We start from the raw sequence: 27,777 nt of genomic DNA, 5'->3' as shown, positions 1-27,777 counted from the left end.
AAGGCCAAAACATGTAAAAAGAAAAAAAAGTTAAGAAAAAAAACATTTTGTTTTTGTTTTTATCGGCCCTATCTTGATATCGGACCGATACCGATGTGTACAAAAAACGGCCATATCGGCGGCCGATATATCGTGCATCACTACTCTAAAGCACTTAAAAATGCTTGATTTAACCCTTTGATGCATACAGTCACGACAATATGATGATTATAATAAGTCCCTGCAACATATGTTTGCATTATTAAACCATGAAGATGCTTTAAAAAAAATTTAATGAAAATGTACTAAGAGTAGTCTACTGACACAATAATAAAAAAGATTTACATCCAAGACCATTTATATAAAAACTCTTGGGTGCCTAAGACTTTTGCACAGTACTGTGTTTTCTATCCACTTTAGCCAAACACACGTATATACACTACTGTGAGAAAATAATAATCACACACAAAGGGATAATGGCTTATAGCAGACTTAATGATTTTAGAATATTTCAGATAATGAAATAAAATGTTTATATCATCAACTATCCAGTTAGTATTTATACTGTAACGTTTGGCTACTTTAAATCATTGAATGTAGAGATAGAGCGCGAGAGAGAGAGAGAGAGAGAGAGAGGGGGCGAGAACGGGCGAGAGCCCCCCCCTCGGGTTTTGTTCTAGGTTCGCGTTTTGATCGTCTAAGCTGCCGTAGGTGATGATGTCACACTCGAATGTAAACAGGAAGAGTTTAACACACGGAGATGACAACTGGATGATATAAAGAAACGAATAACCAATAAATATGAAGTTATGTTTAAACTTCTGTTGTCAAGCGTCGTCAATATAACCCACCCCCTTTCCTCACGAATGGAACTACGGTAGTGTTGTGGAGTCCGCTTTGAGCATTTTCCAGGGTTAGCAGCTAACGCTAGTTAGCTTAGCATAGTCCTCATGGATAACTTGGTTAGAAGCTAACGTTAGAAGCTAATTCCAATATTGTATTGGATTGTATTGCCTGTTACTTGACTATTTCGATTATTGAAGTGGTATTTTTATAACGAACATTTACGGAGACAGGTGTGGAGTCTTGTAGTCTCAAACTCGGCGAGCCAGGCCGAGACACGTTAATAACATCCATGCTCATTGGCTCACCTTTCATGTGGCTCGAAAGATGGTAAAGATCTGCAAGTCCTTTCTGCATATGTTGCACATGGCTACTCTGGGATTTTCTCCTCTTTTTAACCATGACTTATATTTTATATCTCCAAGCCAGAGCTCATTAAAACGACAGCCTCCCGGCATGTTGGCCGTGCGCGCGCTGTTCTCAGATGGCACAGGTAAAAAAACACTACGGGTCGAGCCCAGCCACATTTCATTTTGCGTGAAAGGTGAACGCAAAATAGGCTCGCTCGAGTCGCTCCGACTTATTTTATTTCTGTCTAAAAAACTAACTATTCAGTCAGATAGCGATTTATTATGAAAGTATAAAGTGCAATTACAATTTCAATAACTTTCCAGCACTTTATACACAATTCAAGCACATTTAAAACCTTGAAAACAGCACATTGAAATACAAGCATTTTCAAGGATTTCCAGCACCCGTACGAACCCTGTATAATATTTAAAAAGTTATAGCCCTGCAAAGAAGGTGAGCCACTCCATAGGCTTACAGCACTGGCAGAGAGTGGTAAAGATGGGCATACTGCATGGCACCCAATGTGTTAAGGGCACAAGTATCTTGTGTTTTATTATAAATAGGGGGATTGGGTTTTTGGGGGGGGGGGGGGGGGGGGGGGAGTGAAGCCTGGTCCTCCCGGATATCGGTCACCACCCACCTCTCTTCCCTCTTCTCAGTCCTCCGAATAAACAAGAGCAGCATAGATGTGTGGCGGGGGGATAGGGTTTATTCATTGAGCGTTTATCCCCATCATTAGGACACAAGTATCTTGCATTTTATTATAAATTACAGGCCCACAAAATCAGCACTCCATGCACTCACTGTCTAATGCAGTGGTTCCCAAAGTCGGGGTCGCGACCCAAAGGTGGGCCGCGAGCAGCCACGGATGGGCCGCGAGATAATTAAAAAAAAAAATTACAAAAAAATTTAAAAAAAATATAAAACATTTTTTTTTATTTTTTATTTTTTTATTTAATTTTTTTTTGTCAGGCCACTGAACTTAGAAGCAGGCCAGGACAGTGTTTCTAGTTGTATTCAAAAATTCTATTCTATTGTATTCTAAAATGTGACTATATGGTTTTATATTAACTTAATAAATAAAGAAAAACGAAAAATCTACTTATTTCAACGAACATTTCAAACTAAATAACAGATTATGCACATAAAACGCTGAAAACAACCGAAGCAACAATAGTATTTTAATGAGGCTATTATTATTATCATTATTATTTTGCAACAAGTTAGCCCTCTCATAAATAGCACATATAAATGAATAACTAACTTGAACTAACTTAATAGGTTTGAAGTGATATTTGGCTTAAAAAATCGGTCGCCTGGCAAAAAAATAAAAATAAAAAAAAGCCAGACGATGTGCATTGGGCCGCGGCTCTCTGACGCCTTATTTTCTGGGCCCCGGCCTGAAATGTTTGGGAACCCCTGGTCTAATGCATGATCAGCCCAATGGTTTACATCCACATGACATCACAATCGTGAGTGTTCTGCATCTGAATTCTAGGTAGAGGAGGAAGGCTGTTCCTTGGGTAGGCGAATAACATGGTGTCTTTACCGTGAGCAGGTATTCCACGGCTCTGTCAGGGTTGTTGAAGCTGGCTCTGAGCGCTGCCACCACCTGCTCTCTCTCGTAGCCCATCAGCATCATCTCAGTTACCATGTTCTCATATGACTGACCTGTCACTGAGACACACACAGCGGATTTCAGATTAGGGTTAGAGGAGATATTTGGCTCCAATGACGATTTCGATATTTGGGAACTCAACAATGTAGAAACCTGGTCCAGGTCTTGCTCGAAAAAGATTGTTGATCTCAAGTGACTACCTGGTAAAATAAAGGTTAAATAAAAAAAAAAACTAGTTCAATGTGATGAGAAAAATACTTACATTTTCGATAACTGCCATTATAGTTTTAAGTATGGAAAATGTATGTCTTTGCAAATATCCCTCACTTTATAATCTAGAAATATTTATAAATTATTTCAGCAAAACTATTATTTTAATGACACCCCAAAAAGAAAATGAGAAAATCTGTATCACACAATAGCCTTGTGCTTAAAATATGAAAATGAGATGAAACATGTAGGTATGTTACTTATATATATATATTAAAAAAAAGAAAAAAAAAACATTTAAGCATACCGCAGGGTTCTATTAGGGTTAGGGTTAGGGAATTCTATTAGGTACTTTATAGACGGCTCTTGGGGCTAACAGACCAATATATCATGCATAGTGGTTAGCACTGTTGCCTCATAGCAAAAAGGTTCTGGGTTGAAACCCAACAGGACCTCCTTTCTGTGTAAGGTTTGCGTATTCTCTCCATCCGTTTCCTCTAACACCAAAAGACATGCATGTTAGGTAGTAGGGCACGAGTAATGTCTCCCAGTTAGAGTACTCTCATGAATTACTTTTATCCAAAGCGCTTTACAATTTGTTCATCACATTTTACCCATTCACACACCAATGGCAGAGGCAACCATGCAAGGTGCCAACCTGCTCATCAGGAGCAGTTAGGGGTTAAGTGTCTTGCTCAAGGACACTTCGACATGGTGCCCGGGAACCTCCGGATTATCAGACCCGACTCTACCTCCCCATGTCGCCCGATGCTTAATGCATATCATCAATCAAAACAGTCAGTTACCATTTGTAATAATTACATTACCTCCACTGTGTCTGCAGGAGGTCACTCCGCTCATGGAACGGCATGTCAGTCTCAATACTAGTCTATGAACGCTACGCAAAGTAGGCGACATGTTGTCGGCACAATTTGGAAATACACACATTTTAGATTATGCTAAGCTAACAAACATGTTGCGGTAACGTTAAGTGTACTATCCATGCTCCACAGCAATCTATTATTGTAACATTGCCTTATTGTATAGTATTTTATGTTTCTGTATAGTATTTTATGTTTCTTGTATATTATTTTATGTTTCTTCTATAGTATTTTATGTTCACTTTTATTACTTGTGTGATTTTATTACTGCACCTCAAGTTTGAGTCCCAAATCTCGTTGTATGCAAATATGACAATAAAGTACAATCTAATCTAATTCCAATTTCCAGCTCCAAGCTTCCTGCAACAACTCACGCCCGCGGGATTTCAGAGCCCGGGTTTTTTTTTTCTCAAAAAACCACTCAAGTTCAGTTGAAACGGCGAGTACTAGAGTAATCGATTACTCATGCCCATCACTCCCATCTTTCCCCTTGACCAAGGTACTGACGTTACAATCCGAGTTGGTCCCCGGGCGTCGATCAAGAGCCTGTCTGTGGTGGCCTACTGCTCCTAAATGGTGAGGAATAATTTCCCCACAGGGATTAATAAAATCCAACGTAATTTACAATACGAGCTGGCCATATATCTGTCTAGCCCTCAGATATAGCAGTTTTTCTGTCACATATCTGCCATCTATGAATGGTACCAGAATGTTGGTCAAACAATAACTTATCTATGTTAATCTCAAATCTGATATTGAAAGGAGGTCTTACCCAGGGCCGAAGTTGCTTCTTCAAATATGTTTGCATTTGTAGTGAGGCCAGAGGAACTGCAAGAGAAGAGCAGACATTTGCGAGACATCGCTGAGATGTGGACATAAAGTCACCACAGCATTATAAGACACAAGTTGTGTCTCAATTCAGGGGTTATAGCCTTCGAAGGACACAGTCAACAAGAGGAATCCTCTTGGTGCCAAGATTGGGGACGCCCTCGCGTCACGGCACACACATGTGACCCGGCACAGTCTAACCCGTCTTGTTAACACTATGCCGTCCGTCCACGAGTATATACGTGTTTCGATTCCATGCGTTGTGGACCAGAGCCACGTATATACTCGTGGCAAGTTGTTATTGGTTTATTCCATATTTATAACGTTATTAACGTCCGCTATCGAGATCCATTACCTACCCACATATTTGATTTTTGAAACATGCACTACCGGCCAGATCCGCTTAGGGGCGCCATCGCTCCACTGCAGTATCATTGAGGGGATTTTAAAAAATATATATTTTACAGTCCTGTGGGCGGATCATATGAGCCTCGATTCCAAACGAAGACCCTCCATCTTTGATCCAGTTACCGAACGTATTTTTCAGCCTGGAATAATGGGATTTATGATTAGCCAATGTACATATCGATCTACCAGAATCCGATGACTAATGAAGAAATGCTGCCGGCGATCACATGGCCTGACGGTAGGACACTATTCCCCCAAATTACAGCTGGATTGGACATTGTTTTAAAATCGGCGTTCCCCGCCACCCCCATTTCATCCATAGATGCTCTGTAATAGTCCGGATGCTACACAGTTTGTTTTATTTCATTCGTATATATACAGCAGAAATGGCGTTTGATATAACGGCGCCAACATTTAGCCTATTATATAGCTTCCTGGGAAAAAGACTAGACGAAAAGCGCGATAAACCTTATATTCACGACGCTATAAAATGACAACCAACTGATGGATTTTTATTTTCTTTAAGCCATTATGAAGGCACGGTTTATGCACTCAAGTGACAATGAGAATGGACAGATAGTAATACTATAAATGATATATCTCTTAGAAAGTACATTGGTTTGTAAACAAACCGCTGTCCTCTGAGGCATAAATCGACTGCGGACGCCAAAGTGGGAGCTCACGATTCCTACGAAAACCCCAAAATGTCGGGCAATTCAGAAATGGGTCGAAATGGAGATATTGCCAATTTTGAGTGCAAACATTTTCAATTTTGAGAAAACAAGACCCTATTATCTGTGCCTGGTCACATATGCCCATATATGATCAAGGGAGGCTCCAGTTAGCATCATCTGAATCAGACAAATAAAGCAATTTATTTTTTATCCAGATTATTTGATTATTGCCACTTCAACAAAATTTTATCTAGCTACTAAATGGAGAGATTAATAAATTACAGATAAGGAAAATAGCAGGACAAATTTTCAAACAGCCATTATTTGGACAAACTGACCAGATATCATCGGTCATCACATCTAAAAATAGTTACTTTCTCTGGTTACTGGAAAATATATTAAATATAAATATAAACTGTATAACAATGGTCCTAGCTCAGCATTTGAAGGAGCTTTCGAACTGGGACAGCCTTGGGTCGAGCCGCTGTGACGCAACTCGACACATGCTGTCTTCAAAACGCAGCCTTCGAAAGGCTACAACCCCTAAATTGAGACACGGCTACAGACGGGAGACTTTGATATTTGACATTTTGGTAGATCTATCCCCTGTTCTACCTGACGGGGGTGGACGCCGGGGCAGCGGTCGTGGGGGGCGTCTCCTCCGGCTTGTCCTCTTTAGAAGCCGCCTCTGGTGGGTCGTGGGAGCCCGACGCAGACACAGCGGGGGCCGTGGCGCTGGAGGCCGAGGCGGCGGGGGAAGGCTGGGCCGCCGCTGGGGCTGCTTTAGGCTGAAAAACAAGAGTGGATTTTAGTCAATGTTTTTCATCCCCGGGGGAACTCGCACACACACCGACTTCTCCCTGAATTATACCCACATTAGCATGGGCACCTGCAGACACAGATTGAACACAAACACACTTTCTCAACCTTTTCCAAGGATGTGACCTGCCACCGTTTGTAACAGTGGCCGCTCTCCAGGAAAAGGGAGGCCATACTGTAGCTCTGTTGACGCATATTTAATCCTTGCATGAGCCGCTGAGGCAACTGTGAGTGTCAGGAGGAGACGCTGCAACAGGTAGCAGGACAGTAGAGTCTGCACAGTGGGCTCCTGTCTAATGACCGTGGTAGGGCCAACGCGGAGGTGGCTGGAGTGACACGACGTCGCTTCCCTTTCCCTTGGCTACGTTCACACTGCCCAAACAGTGTGAACGGCACAATTCACATGGAATCTGACCTTTTTTTTGTGCACTGCAATGCAACCTCAGTCTGAACAGTCATATCAGAATTAACAAGCAACTTTTAGGTCACTCATTCATTGCTGGGTGACATTCATCACAATTCTATGGAGGGAGTCATTTGGTAAATACAAACATGGAAGACAGCTTCTGCACAAGCAAAACTCGAGGGGATGTCTCATAACCGGTCGAAATGGCTCTCTTTCACCTCCTTCTCACCCTGCATTATCATCCGAATTAACTGGCCAACTTATAAACAAAACCATAAACTGCAGTGTCCTTCATGTTTACGTCCATATTCGTTATTGTTCATTTGCCCATGCGGGTCAGTTCAGGAGTGTGACCGATTCACACTGGAATCTGATATTAGCCACATTTTCTTTTATGTGAACAGCCAAAAAAGAATTACAAATTGGATCAGAGCAATAAATGAGAATTGAGCAGTAAAGGCATACAGTGTGAACGTAGCCTCTGTGCTCCATTATCATCCACATACAGTGAATAGTAAAGTACGTTTCCTCTCGCCCGCACGCTCTCCTACAATGACATGGAAAGTTAATTAACCATCTGCCGTTGTCAGTGGTGATCACAGTGTGAGCTACTTGCTCATGTGTACCAAACGGGGGCTGTTCAGGACACGAGTCAATGGCCTTGAACAGACATGGTTTACTAAACACCACAGAAAAAAGCATTTTATGGAAAAGTATTCTGTATTTTACTATGACATCTAATAAAGAAACTTGAAACAGCAACTTGGTGGTAGCTTCTATTCAGAGTTTTATAAAGGGGACGGTCAAAGGCGAGACGCTCCAACTAGGGCTGCACGATTCTTGCTAAAATGTGAATCACGATTTTTCCCAAGAATTGAGATCTCGATTCTCACACGATTCTTATTTAAAACATTTATTGCACTCTCTTAAACAGACAACATAACATATCAAAGTGCTCGACTTAAACATAACATATATGAAAGTGCTTGGCTTAAACTTAAAAGTATCTTGTAACAAACAAATACAAAATAACTCAAGTCTCTTTTCCTCCCTTACACCCATGCTTCGTCAAATTACCACTTTCGGTTCAGATCTTTGTCCCGACTCTGGCGTCAAGACTGTTATGAAGTGGACAGCCATCTTGGATAATTACTGTTTTTACCGGTACACACATTACAAAACATCTACAACACTCATCTGTGTTTCCCACAGGATTTTCAGAGACTATGGGGGGGTGAACCTCCGACCCTCTAGGGGGGTCCGGGGGCATGCCCCCCGGAACTTTATTTGTTTGTACATTTTAAAGTTAAATGCATCAATCTGGTGCACTTTGAGAGCAAAATGAAGAGGCTAGATCTATGATGAACTTTGTGCTCAAAACACAAAATCGACTAGAGCTTCCCAATCCTCTCCTCGAAGCACCCCAGCCGTTCAAGGTATTTGTTAAATTCCACCACCAGCACACCTGATTCAACTTAACTAGCCCTTTATTAGTTGAATCAAGGTGTGCTGGTGGTGGAATTTAACAAATACATGGAACGGCTGGGGTGTCTCGAGGAGAGGTTTGGGAACCACTGGACTAGAGCATACATTTGAGCCATCAAAGAAATGAAGCAAAAGTGGTTACCTGTGTTGAACTGGTTTATTTTTTAGAAAATAAAATAATAGTGGATTACTATTACGACTACTGCCACTGCCAATACTACTGATACATCCCTATTGGCAAACTTTATATATATATTTTAAATAGAAAAAAATATATATATTTAATGACATTTTTTTTTTGGTTCATTATACAACTGTGGCGGGACTAATTAGACTGTGGCGGGCTGGGAAACGCTGCTAATTTTCTGTGGGATTATAAACTTTGGACTGTATGACTATAAGACTTCAGGCTATGGAACCGTTGTGTTGTCCAGCTCATACCTCTCACCTGGAACCCAAAAACAGGAATCTGGCGACAAGTCAACACAAAAGTAAGAAAATATATTGACCGTTGAATTAATATCGTGTTTTGCTTTACATTGTGTAAGTGTGATTGATATCACAACTGGGATTGTTCCGAAGCAAATAAGTCAACACGTGAATGCAGCGTGATGTGAATGCATAGGGGAATAGGAGTGTTTTAATGCAACTGATCTCCATTTCATCGTCGTCATTTAGAAATGATTGCATACGTCTATGAATCGAGATTGATTATTTTTTACGATTAATCGTGCAGCCCTAGTTCCAACAAATAAAAGCTGATGTTCTCCAAACCAAGCATGTTCCGTTAAAAAAAAGACAAATCTCAAATCCGCACCTTTGCCACCATGACGACCACAAAGTTCTTCTCGTCGATTTTGTATTCCTTGAGGGCTGTGTCATCGTTAAGGATTTTACCTAGGAGGAAACAACAATATTAATCAGTCTACAAGTATTAGCTGGTAACAACCTTGTGACAACGGCTCTGGAACATGTTTTCAAAAGACATGAGAACTGCAATGTTCATAATGCATATTGTTGCATATGCCCTGATACAAACCAATTTGAACAGAAGCTTTCAGGCTGGTGAAGATAATTAGAAAATGTAGCATTTTCCACCGACTTTAAATCTGGAAAATGTTGGGAGTGGCAACCTGGTGAGGTTTGCTAATGCATCTTCCTTATAGAAAGAGCTGTAAAGGGCAAGCAGATATCAATATTGATATTAACATTCTTCAATTATGTGTATATGAAAGCTTTCAAGTTTTTTATTTGTAACCCTCATGTTTATTTTCATACAACTAGACAAATCAATAACCTTTACCTACCAATGTAATGAGAACTTGTAGTTATTGATTGATTCTCCGTCTATAAATAAAAGGAGACTCAAAGGGGCTTTGATATAAAAGATATTGTTTATGGTGTAGTGGGTGCTATGGACATAATTCACCATTAGATTGTTTTGATGTATTGATGGGGCACCGTCACTTTAATGAGGTTGGTTTTGGGGGTTGGGCTTAGAGAAGACGCGCTGGTGGAATGTCATTGATAAAATGTTTGGTGACGAGGAGCTGTCAGAGTTTAGCACAGCATAGATCTGACAGCTGTCACTTGTGCTAAAAGGATAATAAATGACACACTACTTGGTGTTGTCGCAAGATAGAAATTGTGCGTCTCTCCTTTCCGACGATTTCTACAATGGAATAATTACGATTTTGTATTCAACCTTTTTGCCATTATCTATTGCAATAAATAGAAATATGATGGTTGCATGTGATCATCTAACATCTATGCCAGCGTTTCCGTTAGCCGGTAATTACCGGTATTTGACCGGCAAAATCTGTTGAAGTCCGACATATTTAATCTCTCCGGTCTTAATGTCCGGTGAAAATAATTCCCTGAGTCTAAACACAATTTGATTATTTGAATTGTATTAAAATAGGCTAAAATTAAATAGCCTATGCGATGAACGAAACGATCATTACATTTGTTTCCTCGTTGCTTCTAATAATGACAACGACGTTGTCAGCGAGAGCTTAGTGCTGGGTGTGCGAACTTTTGTGAAGCTGCAGAGCCAGAGCAACAGTGGCACAATGCAGTATTCCAGCAGTACTCCAATTCAGCCATTTTCAGCCAATGTTGGGTGGGGGGCGCTGCTGTGCGGTTCCCAGAAAAGAGCCAATAACAGCTAAATCAGCTGCTCTGCAGCGCCATACTCTTTGCAAATAAGTCGTTGCGAGGTGGAGAGAGTCGTCACGCAAACCACGATAATGTTGCCGTCTCTCTGCTTTCTCAGTTCTTCGCTTGATATAATTAATACAAATGTCCAATATAACGGAATTCGTTAGCTCATAAAAATGTGATTATAACAGACTGCTGTTTAGTGTCGGACCGACTGCCCACATACGCGGTCTATTTTATTTCAAGTCAGCAGCAGCACGGAGTATCGAGGGACTTATTTTATTTGGAATATATTAATGACTGTATATGCAAAAGTAGCCTAGTTTTAAGTAATAATATTATAAATCTACATGCCTTGAGGATGACATTCTTTATATAGCCTGCCTATCAATTGTTTTAAAGCTCAATAAACTATGACCGGAATTAATCTCATTTGTCCGGTAGATTGAAATCTTGCAGGTCACGGAGACCGGCAACAATTTTTTCTAACGGAAACCCTGATCTATGCAAAAGCATATCTTGATGTCCAGAGATGAGATATTTTTGTTATCAACATGTTGTCGTTAGCAGCTAATGCATGTAAAATATATGCATGGTAACTTATTGGACGCCAGTCACGAGTATAGTCGGGTTAACTCGCATACGCTTGAGCGCCAATCACGAGTATAGTCAGGTTTTAATCGTTATTTCTTTTATTAGCGATATCCATTCATTTTCATCCATCCAACCTGATGTTATCGTTGGGAACTCGCAAAAGGGCAAATACCGCCGGCTATCGTCTCCCGGATGGTATTGCATCAAATTGGATTGGATTGGCTGGGACTGTGCATCAAAAAAAAAAGTCCGGTCCAGGTTTTCCTTCTCGGGCATGCAGTATATTATACCACATTGCCTGGGGACACTCTGAGCAACGTGGATTATGTGTTTTGGATATATAACGTTGGATCAATAAACGCGACCAATATTTGGAATGGCGATCAGGAATTGGATTAATCTTTTTGCAGGACATCAGATGTGAGGTAAGGACTCTATGTTACCAATCTTGGGTTAATCAGATGTTTCTTTCACAGCGATCACAACGTGTCTGTGTGTGCATGCCGTTGGCGCCGACCAATGCACGGATAAGCGATTTTTCAGCCCGCTTCTGTATCGTGCATGAGGACACATATACCATCAATAATCTAGAGTTTATTTGAAAACTATTCATAAATCAGCCGAATAATTACAACGTGTTTTGTGTATTCCACTAAAGGGCTATTATCGCATCTTTCTCTGGAATGACTAGAAATCACCAAAACGATACTCTTATTCAAAACGGTATAAAACGGAAATGTACCGATGAAAAAACAATCCGTTTTGTACATGTTGACTGCAAGCAACTCATTGATAAGCGACGGGTGTATTAGACCCATAGCTAGGCCTGCCGCGATAAGCAATAAATCGATTAATTGCTGCGATAATTAAAATGAATGCAATGATTTTGACGGGCGCGATTAATTGCTATTTGCGCGTTTGTTTTAATGAGGCGGAACCAGTGCCGCTTGTCAGTCACTGTCCGTGTTGGGAGGCGGGTCGCTGACGTTACTAGAGTACAGCACGGGAGCCCCGTGGGGCAACGCCACAGCTTAACTACATTTCTCAATAGTGTGGCTCCTTTTAACCAAGTAGCATTATTTGTAGTGTAACGTTAGCTATTTTTAGACCCAAGTAGTTACTCGCTACTGCCCGGAGAAACTGGACTGCTAAATAAAGATGAATGATAGAGCTTTGATTCTCATTCCATGCTAACAACATTAGCTAACAAACGAAATACAACGTATAGCATAGCTACAAGTACAACACAGAATAACGTTAATACAATTACATGCATCATTGTTTACAATGAACGGGTGGGGCTGGTCAAAGGACTGGACACGGGGACAAGTTAAACATGAATTAATTTATTATAACACTCCGGTATTTTCGAGTCGTGCTGCAGTGCCTACGCACCACAGCTATTCTATTATATACTGCTTTGACGCTTCCTCCTCATCGTTGATTGCCTGTAGTAGCTGCATCTAACGTTAGTAGCTAACGTTAAAACTAACCTAAAGTTAGTTGTTCACCAACAATCTCAACATTTGTTATTAGCTCAAAAACAACCGGACGAGACATGTTGTCGGCTCATATGTTCTGCTTAGGATAATCGCAACAATACTTCCGGTCCGGTCGGTGGGCTTCAAAATAAAAGTCTAAAACCGGAAAAGACGGAGCGGTGGGCTTCAAAATAAAAGTTTTGGGAAATAAATTTCTCAAAAAAAATGCTCTAACCGGTCGCAATAATATCGCTTATCGCGATATTTTCGGGGGCAATTAATCGCCCAGCAAAATGTGTTATCGTGGCAGGCCTACCCATAGCCATAATTTAAGATATATTTTAAGCACTCGCAAATCTCCCACTCCTCCCATTGATTAAAGCGATGGCATTCTACCGCCCTCTGGCGCACTTAACACTTTGAGTGCCACGGACGCTTTGTCGTTAGTTCATGCCGGCAGTTAAATGCCAGCAACGCTATATAGCGTTTGTTTGTCGTATTTTTTTTATTAGCGATTTGAATTCATATTTCATCAATCGAGCCTCACGCTAGTGCTCCAAACTCTCTGAGCTCCATTGGGAAAATACCACCCCCTATCGTCTCTCCCTGTGTAACTGCACCCCATTGGATTAGACTGATGGGGGGGGGGGGTCCAGTTTCCTCATTTTACTTATCCGGCGAGGCATCTGAAGAGACCGAAGTGATTGCCGAGCCGGAAAACAACGTGGAATACATATTTACAGTACCCAGCGCTGAATCAATAAACGCGATCGATATTTGGAATGGCGATCAGGAATTGGAATAATCTTTTTGGAGAACATCTGATATGAGGTAAGGAATCTATTTTACCAGTCTTGGGGTAATCGGATCTGTTTTCACCTATATATCAGCGTTTGCCCCATGTGTATGTGTGTGTGTGCGCTGATCAGGAAATGAGAATAGATTTTTCAGATCGCTTCTCTAGCGTGCATAAGTACACATATACTATCGATAATCTAGCATTTATTTGAAAACTATTCATAAATAGGCCGAAAAATGACACATGTTTTTAATAATAATAATAATGGATTGGATTTATATAGCGCTCTTCTCTGACTGACTGTTGCTCTGACTCAGAGCGCTTCACAGAGTCCATTATTCGTTCATACAGTCATGTGTATTCCAGAATATTCCAGTAAATGCCGTTTATCACGGAATCTTTATATTTTCCTGAAACTTTCAAGAAAACGAGGGCTTTTCAAAGTGCTATAAAACGGAAATGAACCGATTAAAAAAACGATCCGTTTCGACAATGTTGACTGCAAACAAGTAATTGATAAGCGACGGGCAGATTAGACACATAGCCATAATTTAGCGTTCACAACGCTATCATTGAAGTGGGTGCTGGCATTCAACCATGTTTTACCATGTTAACCAGTGGCAACCAAAGTGTTAAGCGGTGGTGTCCAATGAGTTAATTGATATTTTATTTAGCACCGTTGTTATTACAATGTTTAAGTATGACCATAGGGTGTTTCTACCTATCCCGCATCATGTATGTGAATGGAAAATGTTAAAAAGATTAGCGCCATACTCATACTCACCATATTCATATAATTTCCCCCCCCCCCTTTTTTTTATACTACTGATGATGCAACGAGGGGTTTCCTAAAGATTTCAACACATTCCCTGTGTAGCAGAATAGGCTTGCTGCAGTAGTCTGTGATACCGGTGTTCAGGCATCCACTGAGTATGTTACTTGCCCACCCCCCCCCCCACTGGCGTATGCTTTTTCTTTTATATATATATATATATATATATATATATATATATATATATATATATAAAATAAAATAAAAACATTTAGTTGCATATCTATCGGTGAGCACATTCAAATAAAAAATGCTCATTTGTAAAATACTAACCGTGTTATCAAGCGTGTAAGTCAGACAACATTATAAACTGAGCATGTCTGCGCAGACAGCAGCTATTTTTAGGTATCACCGTCGATGACACGACACATTGCACAATGATAGTGGAGGATTTGGAAATATTTTGGATTAAACCCCACAGCAGCAAAAGCTCGAGTGGAGAGGAGCTCAGAGGACCAGTCCAGACCAGCAACAGTATGTTTGCGCAGTATGTGATCAATCTGTCACAGATAGAAAAGTGACAGAAGGTTGGTTTTATTTTTAATTAGAACCTAAAGTGAACTCTGTCTGTCCAAGAAATGGATACTAATCATTGAAAATTAAAAACAGATCTAGACGGAAAGACACGGTGGATCAATGTAGTGTAACCTTAAAAAACAAAGTAAGCACTCTACAGATATTGACCATCATTGTCCGTTGTCACCGGTAATGTCATGAGTTTATTAGTCATGGGAAATTCCAATCACTGTGGCAACCCTAACAGTTAACTCAGAACACATTATTCTCACTTGACCGAGACTTTAAGGCGGATGTAGGGAAGGACAAACAGAAGATCACACCACTCTAACATACCTGCATATATCAGTTTCTGTCCGGCCACAGGAAAACCATCCTTCCCCTTTTCATGTTCAATCTTTTCCTTTAATGTCTTTACCTGTGGAGATAATATGACAGTCAATCAATCACACTTGGTTCAAAGTACAAAATTGAGAGGCGCATGACACTACTGCAGGAAAAGCTGATTGTTGAGGTGTCAAATGACTCCAAAGCCATAGATCCATACCAATGCCAAAAGATTCCCTAAACTGGAAGATCCCAATGTAGGCCTAACCGAGTCCGACCTCGAAAGACTAGGAGTTGGCCCGACAGTAATGAGATATGAAATAAGAGTCCATAACTGTAGCACAACTGGAATACAAACAAGTCAAGCATTTTTCTTCTTCTTCCTTGTGTGAGTTATATTTAATCAGGTTAACCAACACTGGTGACCTCTTTCAAAACTAATGTCACCTAACTGCAAGGTTATGGCAAGGATGATTTTAAAAGGCCTTGGGTTATTATCTGGAATTGACTCAAAATGTTAATGTTAAGTAAATTAAGAGTTTCGAATTTGCATAAAATCTCTATATATAGTTTAGTCATCATGGCCTATGCGGTAAATTAGGGTAACATCAGCTAGTCTGACTCTGAACTAACGTTAGACCTAAAGTTAGCATGAGGTAAAGTGAGCTACTTAACTAGACACTTGAAGTTACCCAATCATTGTGACATTTACTAACAGCACATGTCAATGTAATTAACCGTTAGCCAAGTAACATACCAACTTAGCTACGTTAGCTAACATGACTAAACATGTTGTTGGCTAACTGTTAACAGTTAGTAATAAACTAATAGTAATAATATAACGTTAGCAAGTTGGCTGTGTTAGCTGACCAGTGTTCAACTCATCCATTTCCACTTGGCACCTTCCTTCCCCGGGCTCTGTCTATCTGCTGACATGGAGCACGTTTATTTAGCCAAATAGTTAAGCCAACATTAGCTAGTGTAGTGGGCTTCATTTGACCCAATAATCCACCTCTCTCTCAACCTGTTCTCTTCATGCGACAGTCACATTTTCAGAAAGAAACGTTTAGCTAAAGACCCTACAAACCACCGTGTATGTGGCTCGTTCATATGAAACGTAATGGGAGTATATGTCATCATGGCGGCTCAGGGTATAGCCGGCTCCCACTCCACCCCCTTCATCGTCAATGCATGGTTTCAACTCTCTCACCGTCTCCTCTCCGTCAATGTCGACTTTAAAGGTTTGCTGTTGGAGGGTTTTCAGAGTTATCTGCATCTTGGCGACTGGGTTTTTCTCACCCCTGGTCGTCTCTGACTAAACGCGGTTGATGTAACTACTAGCAAGAATATTTGCTATTATTTTCGCTAGCTCATCACTGACTGTCGTCGGCCGCCATTACGCTTTTCTCAGCGAGCGCATAAACAAACGCAACTGCCCCACGAGACTAGCGCCGAGCACGCATGCGCCTACTGCGAAACGCAAGGGATTATGGGAAATTGAGTGAAAGGGGCAACTGTCATGGCTGATGGCTCATACTTCAGATTTTGGGGGTCTCTACGGTTGATTAACATTAACATGGCTGCAGAACAACAAAACATGGAATACACAATAGTAGTATAGTAATAGTAATGGCGAGCTATAATAGCCCGCCATTGGAATTGACCCACTGATCACGACTGGTCATCTTAACACATTTAAACTTTTAATCTTTCTCTATTCTAGTCAACTAGTCATCGGTTTGTTGATACCATAATTGTGAACATTGCACCATTAAAAAGCAACATAGCCCACGACTAGCCAATACACCTATGTAGGCACAGGCTATCACCCTTTCCAGATGCAGTCGACAAAGCTGGTTGAAACTATACCAGAGTTTCACTGAGAATCCATAAAAACATGTTTCTGATACTGCCTGCTAATGCAGGGTTTCAGTAAGATAGGGAATGAGCCTTTTATTCTTAGAGCTGAAAGGGAAAAAGTAAAGTGTCTATTCCCACTGCATTCATAAGAGCAAAAATAAAAAGTATTCAGTGACCTGTGTCTGGCTGCTACCTGAACCTTAGCTAAAGGATAAAGTATATTGATGTAGCCTACTCATTTGACTTTTTGACTCAAGGTCCATGCCAATGGGAAGAATGGATGCATGCTGTTTGGTTTAAAAAACAGTTGTGTTTATAAATGTTCATATGTAAGTTTATTCCTATGCAAGCTGCCATTCACAGGGTCCAAGCTGCACATCGAGCAAATTATGTCACAGTGAGCAGTTGACATAAAACATACAACGTTTTCAAAAGTTGTAGGCCTAGGCAGCAGGCTACATCTTAATACATATAGCATTGCTACTGGCAAGTCCTGTAGACTAATCATAGGTCTACTATGACATCATCACCAACGTTCCAGAATGATCAGGCAGGACTAAGGTTCTGGAATGTACTGCCATGACATCATCACACACGTTCCAGAATGTTCGGGCGGCACACATTTTCTAGAATGTTCCTAACAATAGGTATGTGGGTGAATTATGTACCATTACAATCACTACAGTACTGTATTAAGTTTCAAAAGTAAAAGTACAGTACATATTTTCTTATATTCATATTTACATGTTTTCTTTTCTAATCAGAGTGATCTATCTTGAGAATGTGTTGTATATGCATTTATTTATATTTATATTAAATATAACTTATACTTAGTGTTATAAGAAAAGCTATGTCCTGACCTGTACCCATTTACTGTGATTTACAGGTATTTTGGTAAATGGTAAATGGCTGTATTTATATAGCGCTTTTATCCAAAGCGCTTTACAATTTGTTTCTCACATCTTACCCATTCACTCACACATTCACACACCGACGGTGGAGGCAACCATGCAAGGTGCCAACCTGCTCATCAGTGTCTTGCTCAAGGACACTTCGACACGCTGCCCGGGAGGAGCGAGAATCAAACCGGGAACCTCCGGATTACCAGACGACTGCTCTACTCCCAAGCCACTGTCGCCCTCTAGGTCTATTTTATTATTAGGTATTTTTACTTTGGTCTCTATCACTATACATTTATAGTTAGTGTAATCAATCATTTGACCTGATACACTAGAATGTGCAGCATACCATTCTCTGACGTCTCACCCCTTTATGGAGGAGGATTGTTGGCAAGTGACAGCTCTCACTTTTTTCCTCATTCTAGTGACTAGTGACACAACTGTCGGGTCTAGCTCGTATACTGCGTTGGACCACTAGCCTTAAACTAAATGTATCAGCAATAGTAGTCATCATGGATTATCGTCATAGTTCTTGTAATCTTCAATCAAGTCAACTGTAAGTAATGCTTGAGTCGTTATCTATAGCTAATGCTTGCCTTCACCATGGAGGTCTAAGGTAAATGTGTATCTCATGAACGTACTTTTCCACTGCATATTGTAACCCTCTCTGTCTGCTTCTAGATGAAATATTTGTGTTATCTTTAAAAAACAGGTCTATTACCTGCTGTGGTAAATCTCCAGCGGCCTAGCCCCTTTCGTGACTGTGAAGCAAGGCTTGCATCACAGTCAGGAAAGGGGCTGCCTGCAGCCATCGTCAATGAGAGTCATTCACGGTCGGCTTTGTGTCCGAGTTTTCAAAGGGGGCGTGGCTTAGCGATAGGTCTATTCTGTCACGTGAATGGTAGCAGAACGTCACACAATTGGACACAGCCCCAGGCCCCTCCCATTTGGTTGCTATCACAATAACTGTTTATTTAAAAAAAATTAAATAAATTTATCTTGGAGAATCCATCATGGCAGAATTTCAATTGAGCATACAGTAGTTTCAACTTCACCAAATAATTCTTAGGGGAATACTTTTAGGACCCAAGAAGACAAAGAAGGAGGAGGAAAGGAAGAAGAAGGAGAAGAAGAAGAAGAAGAAGGAGAAGCAGAAGGAGAAGAAGCAGGAGGAGGAGGGTAATAAGAAGAATGGTTCCATATATGTGTAACGGAGGTCCGTGAGTATATCCACAGTCACGGTAAAACGTGTGTGTTGTGAAGTGACTGTGGCAGTAAGCGGGCTGCGAGTTAAACTCACTTCCCCATAACAGGGTTAATAGACGCATAGGTACGGTACCCAGAAGTGAATTCACCTCTTAGTGCAGCGGTCTAGACCCGAGTTCGACTCTCCCTCGGGGCATCAGCATTTAATACACAACGCAGAGGAGTCCGATACGATCTGTCACATATGCAGTACTTGTTTGGTAATTCTTTGATACAAAGTATATGATAGCAAAACTATTAAGTCTTACATGACATGAGGCTATAAAAACGTTGTACGCTGGAGAAAAACAAGCCTGTATTTTGAGAGGCCAAGAAAGTTCTAAAAAAGCGCATTTTCTATCTATGAGCCGAACTCTTCGAGTACATAATGAATACACCCAAAATGTAGTTCAACTTAACAGAGACTCACCTACATTACTACTGTCACTGTATAAGTAAAATACAATGTTGAGACATTTTTGGGATTCTATGATAAGCATTGGGCTGTCCAGGCCAACAGTCGTGTTACAACTTGACATGGGTTCGCATTTTATTCAACCCAAATGTAAATTCTTACATAGGAAGACTTTCCCCAGGAGCAGTGAAGATACTGTTAGGTGTCTTTACCATTTTTAGAAGCATGTTCTGCCCTTAGTTTGCATTTTAAATCCCCATCATATCTCATGCAACGTTGAAACGGCGTTGGTCGAAGGACCAACGTCAGAAAAACTCAAATTTCGACCTCTTCCTGGGCCACTGTTTGGACACCCTGGCCCAACAGCCAATAGAAGACTAATGGACTTCAAACTGTCTGCAGGGTTAGTAGACTGGGGAGGTGAGCAGTCTTCTGGTAATCGGAAGGTTCCCAGTTTGATTTCCGCTTCTCCTGGCAGCATGTTGAAGTGTCCTTGAGCAAGACACTTAACCCCTAACTGCTCCCGATGAGCAGGTTGGCACCTTGCATGGTTGCCTCCGCCCTCGGTGAGTGAATGTGAGGCAAAAGTCGTAAAGCACTTTAGATAAATAGTCCATTTACCACTTCGACTATAAAGGCAAACATTACCAGCTCATAGAATATCAAACCCTAGATGGGACATGGTACCACAATGTAGCCTATATGATTATGAATCATGTTGTCTTCCAAAAACCTCTAAATCCCCTATAATCTTTCGTCACATACGCATAAGCTCACTCCTCCAGACCAAGACTACCGCTTCATGCCTCTTATTATCAGTCTCTCGGCAATCCCGGCTCCTCCAAGCGTTCAGTAATTTTAATGCGATCGGTATCGTCCAGCCATTGCTCTGTATTCTGCCAGGGCCGGCTCTGACTTTGAGAGGACCCTGTCAAGTGTGAGAAATAATATGCTGGAACCCAATGAGGTCACGCCCGAGACCTGCTCTCCCTCTCACACACTCAACTACTCTCTACCTCCCTTGCGCTTGCTCAGTCTTACTGTCTCTCTCTCTGTCTCTCTGTCTCTGTCTCTGTCTTTCTGTCTCTCTCTCTCTCTCCCTCTCTCTCTCTCTCTCTCTCTCTCTCTCTCTCTCTCTCTCTCTCTCTCTCTCGCTCTCTCAAACTCCATCCCTCAACATCATCCCCTGTTCTCCCTACCTTTACCCCCCCCCTCTCCACTCCTCTCCTCTCCACTCCTCTCCTCTCCTCTCCCTCCTCCTTCTCTCTCTTTGTCCAGTCAGAGCAGAGCCTTCCCTCCTTCCCTTCTCCTTGGTCTGCCCCCCACACACATCAGGCATTCTCTCCGCTGCTCCACACAGCAGCAGCAGCAGCAGCAGCATCAAGAGCGAACCCATCGTCCTCCTTTCCCCTCTACTCTCCCACTGTCTCCCCGCTGTGGCTGCTGCTCCGCTCGGTCTCCAGGGGTTCGTCAGTCTGCCCACCGGCCCCATGCTCTGAAGTGCTGAAGCCGGGGAGAGATTACTAGCTGATCCCAGACGTCTTGGAGATATTTTTAAAAGATGATGTTAGAGCTGTGAAATAAAGAAGAGGTGCCCCCTCTGAAGGAAGCGGGGGAAATGCAGACTATGTGTGTGTGTGGGGGGGGGGGGAGAGAGAGAGAGAGAGACCTTGGATCAGAGGAGATAGGGCAGGCTCCCAGTTCTATAGAGTTGGAGTGACTTGTAGCCAGTATGAAGAACCCAAGGTGGAACTCTTGTTTGACACACACACACACACACACACACACACACACACACACACACACACACACACACACACACACACACACACACACACACACACACACACACACACACACACACACACACACACACACACACACACACACACACACACACACACACACACACACACACACACACACACACACACACACACACACACACACACACACACAACCACGACTGGCATTCCACTGGGTTGAGGTTTTGTATGCAACTCTTGCATGCAGCAGGGTGTAGTGTGGAGGTGAGAGAGAGAAAGAGAGTTTTGTGGATGGGTGGGACCCTGACTTTGCCAAGTGGTTGTTGTCCTGAGACCAACATTTTGTACGATGACCCTGGGACAACAGCGGTCATCGTACAAAACAACAAAACTATAATTAGTCAAATATTAATAACACGGTCTCATCAGTAAATGTAAATAAAGTACTAATTAACCACAGGAAAAAGGGCTTGATTGATTGATTGATTGATTGAAAACTTTATTAACAGATTGCAGAACAGTACAGTACGGCTCAATACATACAATTGTTAAGGGGATGCAGACCAGAGAAAGACTTTCGTCTTGTTTACATCAGGGTCCCCCATTTTCAATTCATCAGGACATATATGACATACATGACATACAGATAGACAGTACTGCTACATCTATACATTTATGACATACCAGATTTGCAAATACAGTACTGTTTGTGATACAAAAATAGTCCAGAAAAGAGAGTATATACATTTGACGTAAAAGCTGTACATTGGGAGAGGTTGGGTAGGTGGGGTGGGGTTGGGTGGGTGGGGGGTACTGTACATTGGAGGTGGTTGGGTGGGTGGGGTGGGGGGGGGGACACTGTACAACTGTACAAGCAAAACTGTACATTGGAATATTGACAAAACCATACTTGTTCATTTACTGTACATTGGAGGGGGTTGGGTTAGGACATTTACAGGGTCCAGTTTCGAATTGGGTACATAATGTATGTTATGTTATAGCCATAAGTAATATTATTTAGCCTACTTATTGTTTGGCAAAAGTCCAAAACAAGCGCCACAACCAGGAGTTAAACCAACAATCATTGCAGTCGTAGGCAAGTGCTCTCTCCGCTATCTAACTATGATTATATAACTATGATTATAGTTAGAGTTAAGGTTAAAATCATTAGGACAAGGGTGCCCTTGATAAAGATGCACGGAAAGGCTGTAATATATACAACACCTGTAGCTCAACTGCAACTGCAAAAACTGCTCAACTGCTAAATGTATGCCTACTTAGTAGGCTGTACTTATGTATTAGCCTACAGGGAAAAACACATAGTCACAACAGGCAGCAATGTTTATTTTCAGCCAGGTATGGTGGTAACTATTAGGATATGGTATGGATTACTTACTGTTATTACTATCTGTGGTAGCTCTCCTCCTACACACCCACTGTTTTTTGCTGCTGTGCTGTCCATTGAGCATGCACCTTCACGTGGTAGGCACATTAACTGTATATAAGTCAAACTCCCCAAACAAACAAGTAAATGTCTGTAACCCTTTATGAAATTGATTAGGCCTAATGTGTGTTTTACTCTAGAGGTCAGTCAATCAACTAGAGAATGAAAATGTTATGTCATATATATTGTAATCATCTACAATCCTCACGACTCGGGCTGTGATGCAAGAGACTAACGATCCCTGTTTCCTGATATCTAACACACATGTGATTTGATAGCGGCTCTGTTATTGGCAGAACACTAGAAGAGGTCACATACATAACATGACTCACCATTGAGGTGTATATATTATCTTTCACCTGTTAGCTTTTCCCTTTCAGAGGACTCTATGAAATTAACGGTTTATACAGCGGTATAAAGGCTGTATAAGGCTACATTCACACTGCAGCCAAATCAGATCTGTTTTCTTCATGACAGTGTGAACAGCACAAATCACATGGAATCTGATCTTTTCAATTCTGATTTGGGCCACTTTCATGTGTGGTCATTACATGTCTGATTTGTTTTAATTAGCTGGCCTTGCACTGCACATCATTTTATAAATTAAACCATAAACTGTGACTTCAGTGTCTTGCATGCGGTCAGTTCATGAGTGCGACCCGTTCACACTGGAATCTGATATTGATCTGAGCAATACATCAGAATTGAGCACTAAGGCCTGCAGTGTGAACATAGCCTAAGAAGTACAGTGGGGTGAGAACCATGAACCCAAGGGACTGTATATAAGATAAGATAAGATTAGTAGTAGTAGTAGTAGTAGTAGTAGTAGTAGTAGTAGTAGTAGTAGTAGTAGTAGTAGTAGTAGTAGTAGTAGTAGTAGTAGTAGTAGTAGTAGTTTATTCAGTCATCATCTCACACAATACAATATACACCATCATTTAACAATATTTGATTTTACAGTGACTGAAAAGGTACAGACTGAAGCATAATGCTTATATATGCCTGTCCTATATTCTTAACAAAAATAAGATATAAGATAAGATAAGATAAGATAAGATAAGATAAGATAAGATAAGATAAGTTAAGATAAGATAAGATAAGATAAGATAAGATAAGATAAGATAAGTTAAGATAAGATAAGATAAGATATTCCTGTATTGATCCCCTTGGAGAAATTTGGGTGTCATAGCAGCATGGGGAAAGAAAAATAAACAGTGTAAACAAAGGTGCAGATGAGGGTCTGTATGCCCTATTGGTTATGATAAATAATTTGAATCTTAATATATACTACAAGTAAGAGTAAAAGTAAACAGTATACAGAAGGTGCAGTATACACAAGGTACCCTATAACTGGCATGATATACGTCATACGTTGTAGTCCGTGCAGGTTTTGGTGGTTAAGAGTCAGACACACATAGTGGTCAGATACTGTAATAGTTCTTGAGTTCTGCAGACGTTAGTTCTCCAGCTGCTGGCAGCAGTCCATGTTAGTTCTGCAGCCGTTAGTTCTCCAGCTGCTGGCAGCAGTCCATGTTAGTTCTGCAGACGTTAGTTCTCCAGCTGCTGGCAGCAGTCCATGTTAGTTCTGCAGACGTTAGTTCTCCAGCTGCTGGCAGCAGTCCATGTTAGTTCTGCAGACGTTAGTTCTCCAGCTGCTGGCAGCAGTCCATGTTAGTTCTGCAGACGTTAGTTCTCTAGCTGCTGGCAGCAGTCCATGTTAGTTCTGCAGCCGTTAGTTCTCCAGCTGCTGGCAGCAGTCCATGTTAGTTCTGCAGACGTTAGTTCTCCAGCTGCTGGCAGCAGTCCATGTTAGTTCTGCAGACGTTAGTTCTCCAGCTTCTGGCAGCAGTCCATGTTAGTTCTGCAGCCGTTAGTTCTCCAGCTGCTGGCAGCAGTCCATGTTAGTTCTGCAGACGTTAGTTCTCCAGCTGCTGGCAGCAGTCCATGTTAGTTCTGCAGCCGTTAGTTCTCCAGCTGCTGGCAGCAGTCCATATCCACGAACGACTGACTGAGGCGGTTAGTGGAGTGCTATGTGTCACATAGTGAAGTAGGCTAGTAGTAGGTCCGGCACAGTGGTGAAGTGATAACACCTCACAGCAAGAAGCTCATGGGTTCGATTCCCGTTTGGGGACCAGGTTGTCGGGTTGCCAGGTACCCAGGTGGGGTATCATGTCCCGGGCCTTTCTGTGTGGAGTTTGCATGTTCTTTCCGTGCTCGCAAGGCCCCCCCCCCCAAAAAAAAATAAACCCAATGGAAAGTGGGGGGTCAGGGGATCCTCCCCCAGGACATTTAGAGCGTCAAACACTGTATTTTTATGCATCGATTTGTGCCTTTTCTACATCAATTTATGGTGGAAATGTCTTTAATTATGTAAAGGAAAGGACAACATTCAGGTACCCGTTGACACAAATATAATGGAATATAATGCAGTAAGGCTCTCAGGCGTTCTGTGTTGCTTTAATATATGTATTATCCTGTATTGTTTCTGCACATTCAAAACATATCAAATGTGTTTTTTAAAAGAATATATTTTTTAGATGGTATGTCTTGTAGGGGTGTAAATGTGTAATATGTAAATGTTTTGACCCCCTTATTACTTATACATTTATTTTTTATCTCTGTTGGGGTGGGGGTTGTCTTTCTTATTTTTTGAGGGGAACAAATTGACCTCTTCTCAATATTGAGGGGGACATGTCCTCTGTAACCCCCCCCCCTAAATATACACCTATGCCTCCAGCTAACATACAAAAGGAAAATATAAAAAGCATTATATGACTGCTTTACGTTTTTTGCTGAACCCCCCCGAACACACACACGCATATTATGTATTCTAGTAGCCTCCATGGTCTCTCTGTTTCAGACCTGTCCTCAACCTGCTGTTTCTGTGTCTGTAACAAGTGAGCTGCCTTGATCGTACAAATACGATCATTATCATACATCTAGCAATGGTGCAGGAGCCTGTACGGCTGAACACAATTCAGATCAAATTGTCAAACTATCAAATATACACATATCTACCGTAAGTGGTTCTAGCATTGAGAGAGTCACTGAATATAAATATCTTGGTGTGTGGCTCGATGATAAATTTACATTTAAATTCCCTTTGGACAACTTTGCCTCCAAGTTGCGACAAAATATTGGCTTCCTATAGAGAAACAGAACTAGCTTACCTTTAATTAGTAGGAAGAGAGTTGTGGAAGCAGTTTTCTTATCCTGGACTAAGGTGATTTAGGCATGCTGCAGCCTCAACCCTATTATTGGTAAGCTACCTCCTTATCATTATTGGAATAGAATTTTGGTACCTATGGAACCCGTTCTGACTGGCTGGTCCTTAAGGTCCCTCTAGTTTGCTCGGAACAGGGTAAATCTGCATTTTGCTATGATGCCCATAGCAGCCTAGCTCATTGAATGAATTCCAACAGTCCATAGCTTGATATGATCTCCTCTGTTGCAGTTTAAAACCTTGATCTCCAACCTTTGTCAATCAAGTTGTACATGTTTTAATTGATTGTTATCCTTACTTGTCTAATTGTTATGATTGTATATGCTGTGTGATTTTATATGCCTTTTCTTTTTGCTTAACTCTATGTTTTGCTTAACTCTGTATGTACACTCGACGTGACTGTAAATGAGGGAAACCTCAGTTGCATTTCAAGTTTAAATAAAGGTTTGAAATGAAACATGACTCAAGATCCAGTAATATCATATCAAATTACTATAAATGTTGTCAGAGACATATTTTAGGTTCAACTTTAGGTAGAAAAGAGAACATTTACAAGCGTGCCGCCATTTGACATGCACACACAAGTCAAGGACTCGCATTGCAATGAGCTTTTTAGTGTGACATTACATACAATTTGATGTCACACTAAAAGGCAGTTTCTGAATGCGGGCTGAGTGCAAAATCTGACTAGTTTGTCTTATTTCAGTTTGAGTGTTAGTAAGTCCATCACAGACCTACCGACACAATATGGGACCTTTTAAAGATGCTTTGTGCTATAGCTTAGTTGATTTGGCTACGGTCAGGTCTTTGTCCCTCTCCTTGGTCACATCACTATAGGCTTGTGGATGGATGGAGGGGGGGATATATAGATATATAGTAGATGGACAAGAGACCACAACTACAACATAGCCAGGCTCTGTCCCTGTCATCTCTCTCCCGTCCCTGACTGCCCCGGGTGGTGTGCATCGGAAGGAAGGTGTGTGGCTGTGCGCATAAAGACGTGAGATATACTGTGAAAAGCCACCTCCTCTCTCCGTGAAGGTAAAGGTTAAACAAACACGACGCCCCGCGAAGGCTCCTCGCTCGGCGGCTGGTTTGTTAGCGAAGGAAAAACAGGACGTGAAAAGGAAGACGTGCAATGAAAGGTTAAACTTCTGTAGTGTGGTGGTGAAAGGGTTAACTCATCTGTCCTTGAGCTGCACTCAGGTTTGTTTTTGCAATTGACTGTCGAGAGGAAGCAGAGTATCAGAAAGCTGTATTATTCACAACAGCTGCCCTGATTTGCATAACGATTCTCCGGGTTCCAGAGAGGATTGATACTCCATAAACTTTAACAGGTAATTGAATACACATATAGTGTGGCCACTTTGCTTAGGGATACTGTATGTACAGGTAATTTAATACACACAGGGTGGCCGCTTTTTTCCGGATACTGTATGTACAGGTAATTTAATACACAGGGTGGCCCGCTTTGCTTAGGATACTGTATGTACAGGTAATTTAATACAGCTATAGATGTATAGGGGGGCACAGTGGCTGAGGAGGTAGAGCGGTCGTCTGGTAATCGGAAGATTCCCGCTCCTCCCGGGCAGCGTGTCGAAGTGTCCTTGAGCAAGACACTTAACCCCTAATTGATGAGCAGGTTGGCACCTTGCATGATTGCCTCTGCCGTCGGTGTGTGAGTGAATGGGTGAGTGAATGGGTGAATGTGAGG

General features: G+C 41.5%; 1 protein-coding gene across 1 annotated transcript in view; it reads right to left on the bottom strand.

Moving 5' to 3' along the window:
* The window catches only part of rad23b (RAD23 homolog B, nucleotide excision repair protein), a 37,957-nt gene extending 21,343 nt beyond the window's left edge, over positions 1-16,614 (bottom strand). Inside the window, exons 1-6 of the mRNA XM_084323995.1 lie at positions 16,422-16,614; positions 15,221-15,302; positions 9,320-9,399; positions 6,408-6,580; positions 4,655-4,710; positions 2,723-2,850 (exon numbers count right to left, since the gene is read on the bottom strand). Of these exons, the coding sequence (XP_084180121.1) occupies positions 2,723-2,850; positions 4,655-4,710; positions 6,408-6,580; positions 9,320-9,399; positions 15,221-15,302; positions 16,422-16,487 (585 nt within the window). The 5' untranslated portion in view covers positions 16,488-16,614. The remainder of the gene's footprint in view (positions 1-2,722; positions 2,851-4,654; positions 4,711-6,407; positions 6,581-9,319; positions 9,400-15,220; positions 15,303-16,421) is intronic.
* Between the last annotated feature and the right edge of the window lie 11,163 nt (positions 16,615-27,777).

This window comes from Notolepis coatsorum (assembly GCF_963971535.1).
Source record: "Notolepis coatsorum genome assembly, chromosome: 11".
Taxonomy (NCBI): domain Eukaryota; kingdom Metazoa; phylum Chordata; class Actinopteri; order Aulopiformes; family Paralepididae; genus Notolepis; species Notolepis coatsorum.
Note: the sequence above shows the minus strand (reverse complement) of the source record. Positions and strands in the feature narration are given on the sequence as shown.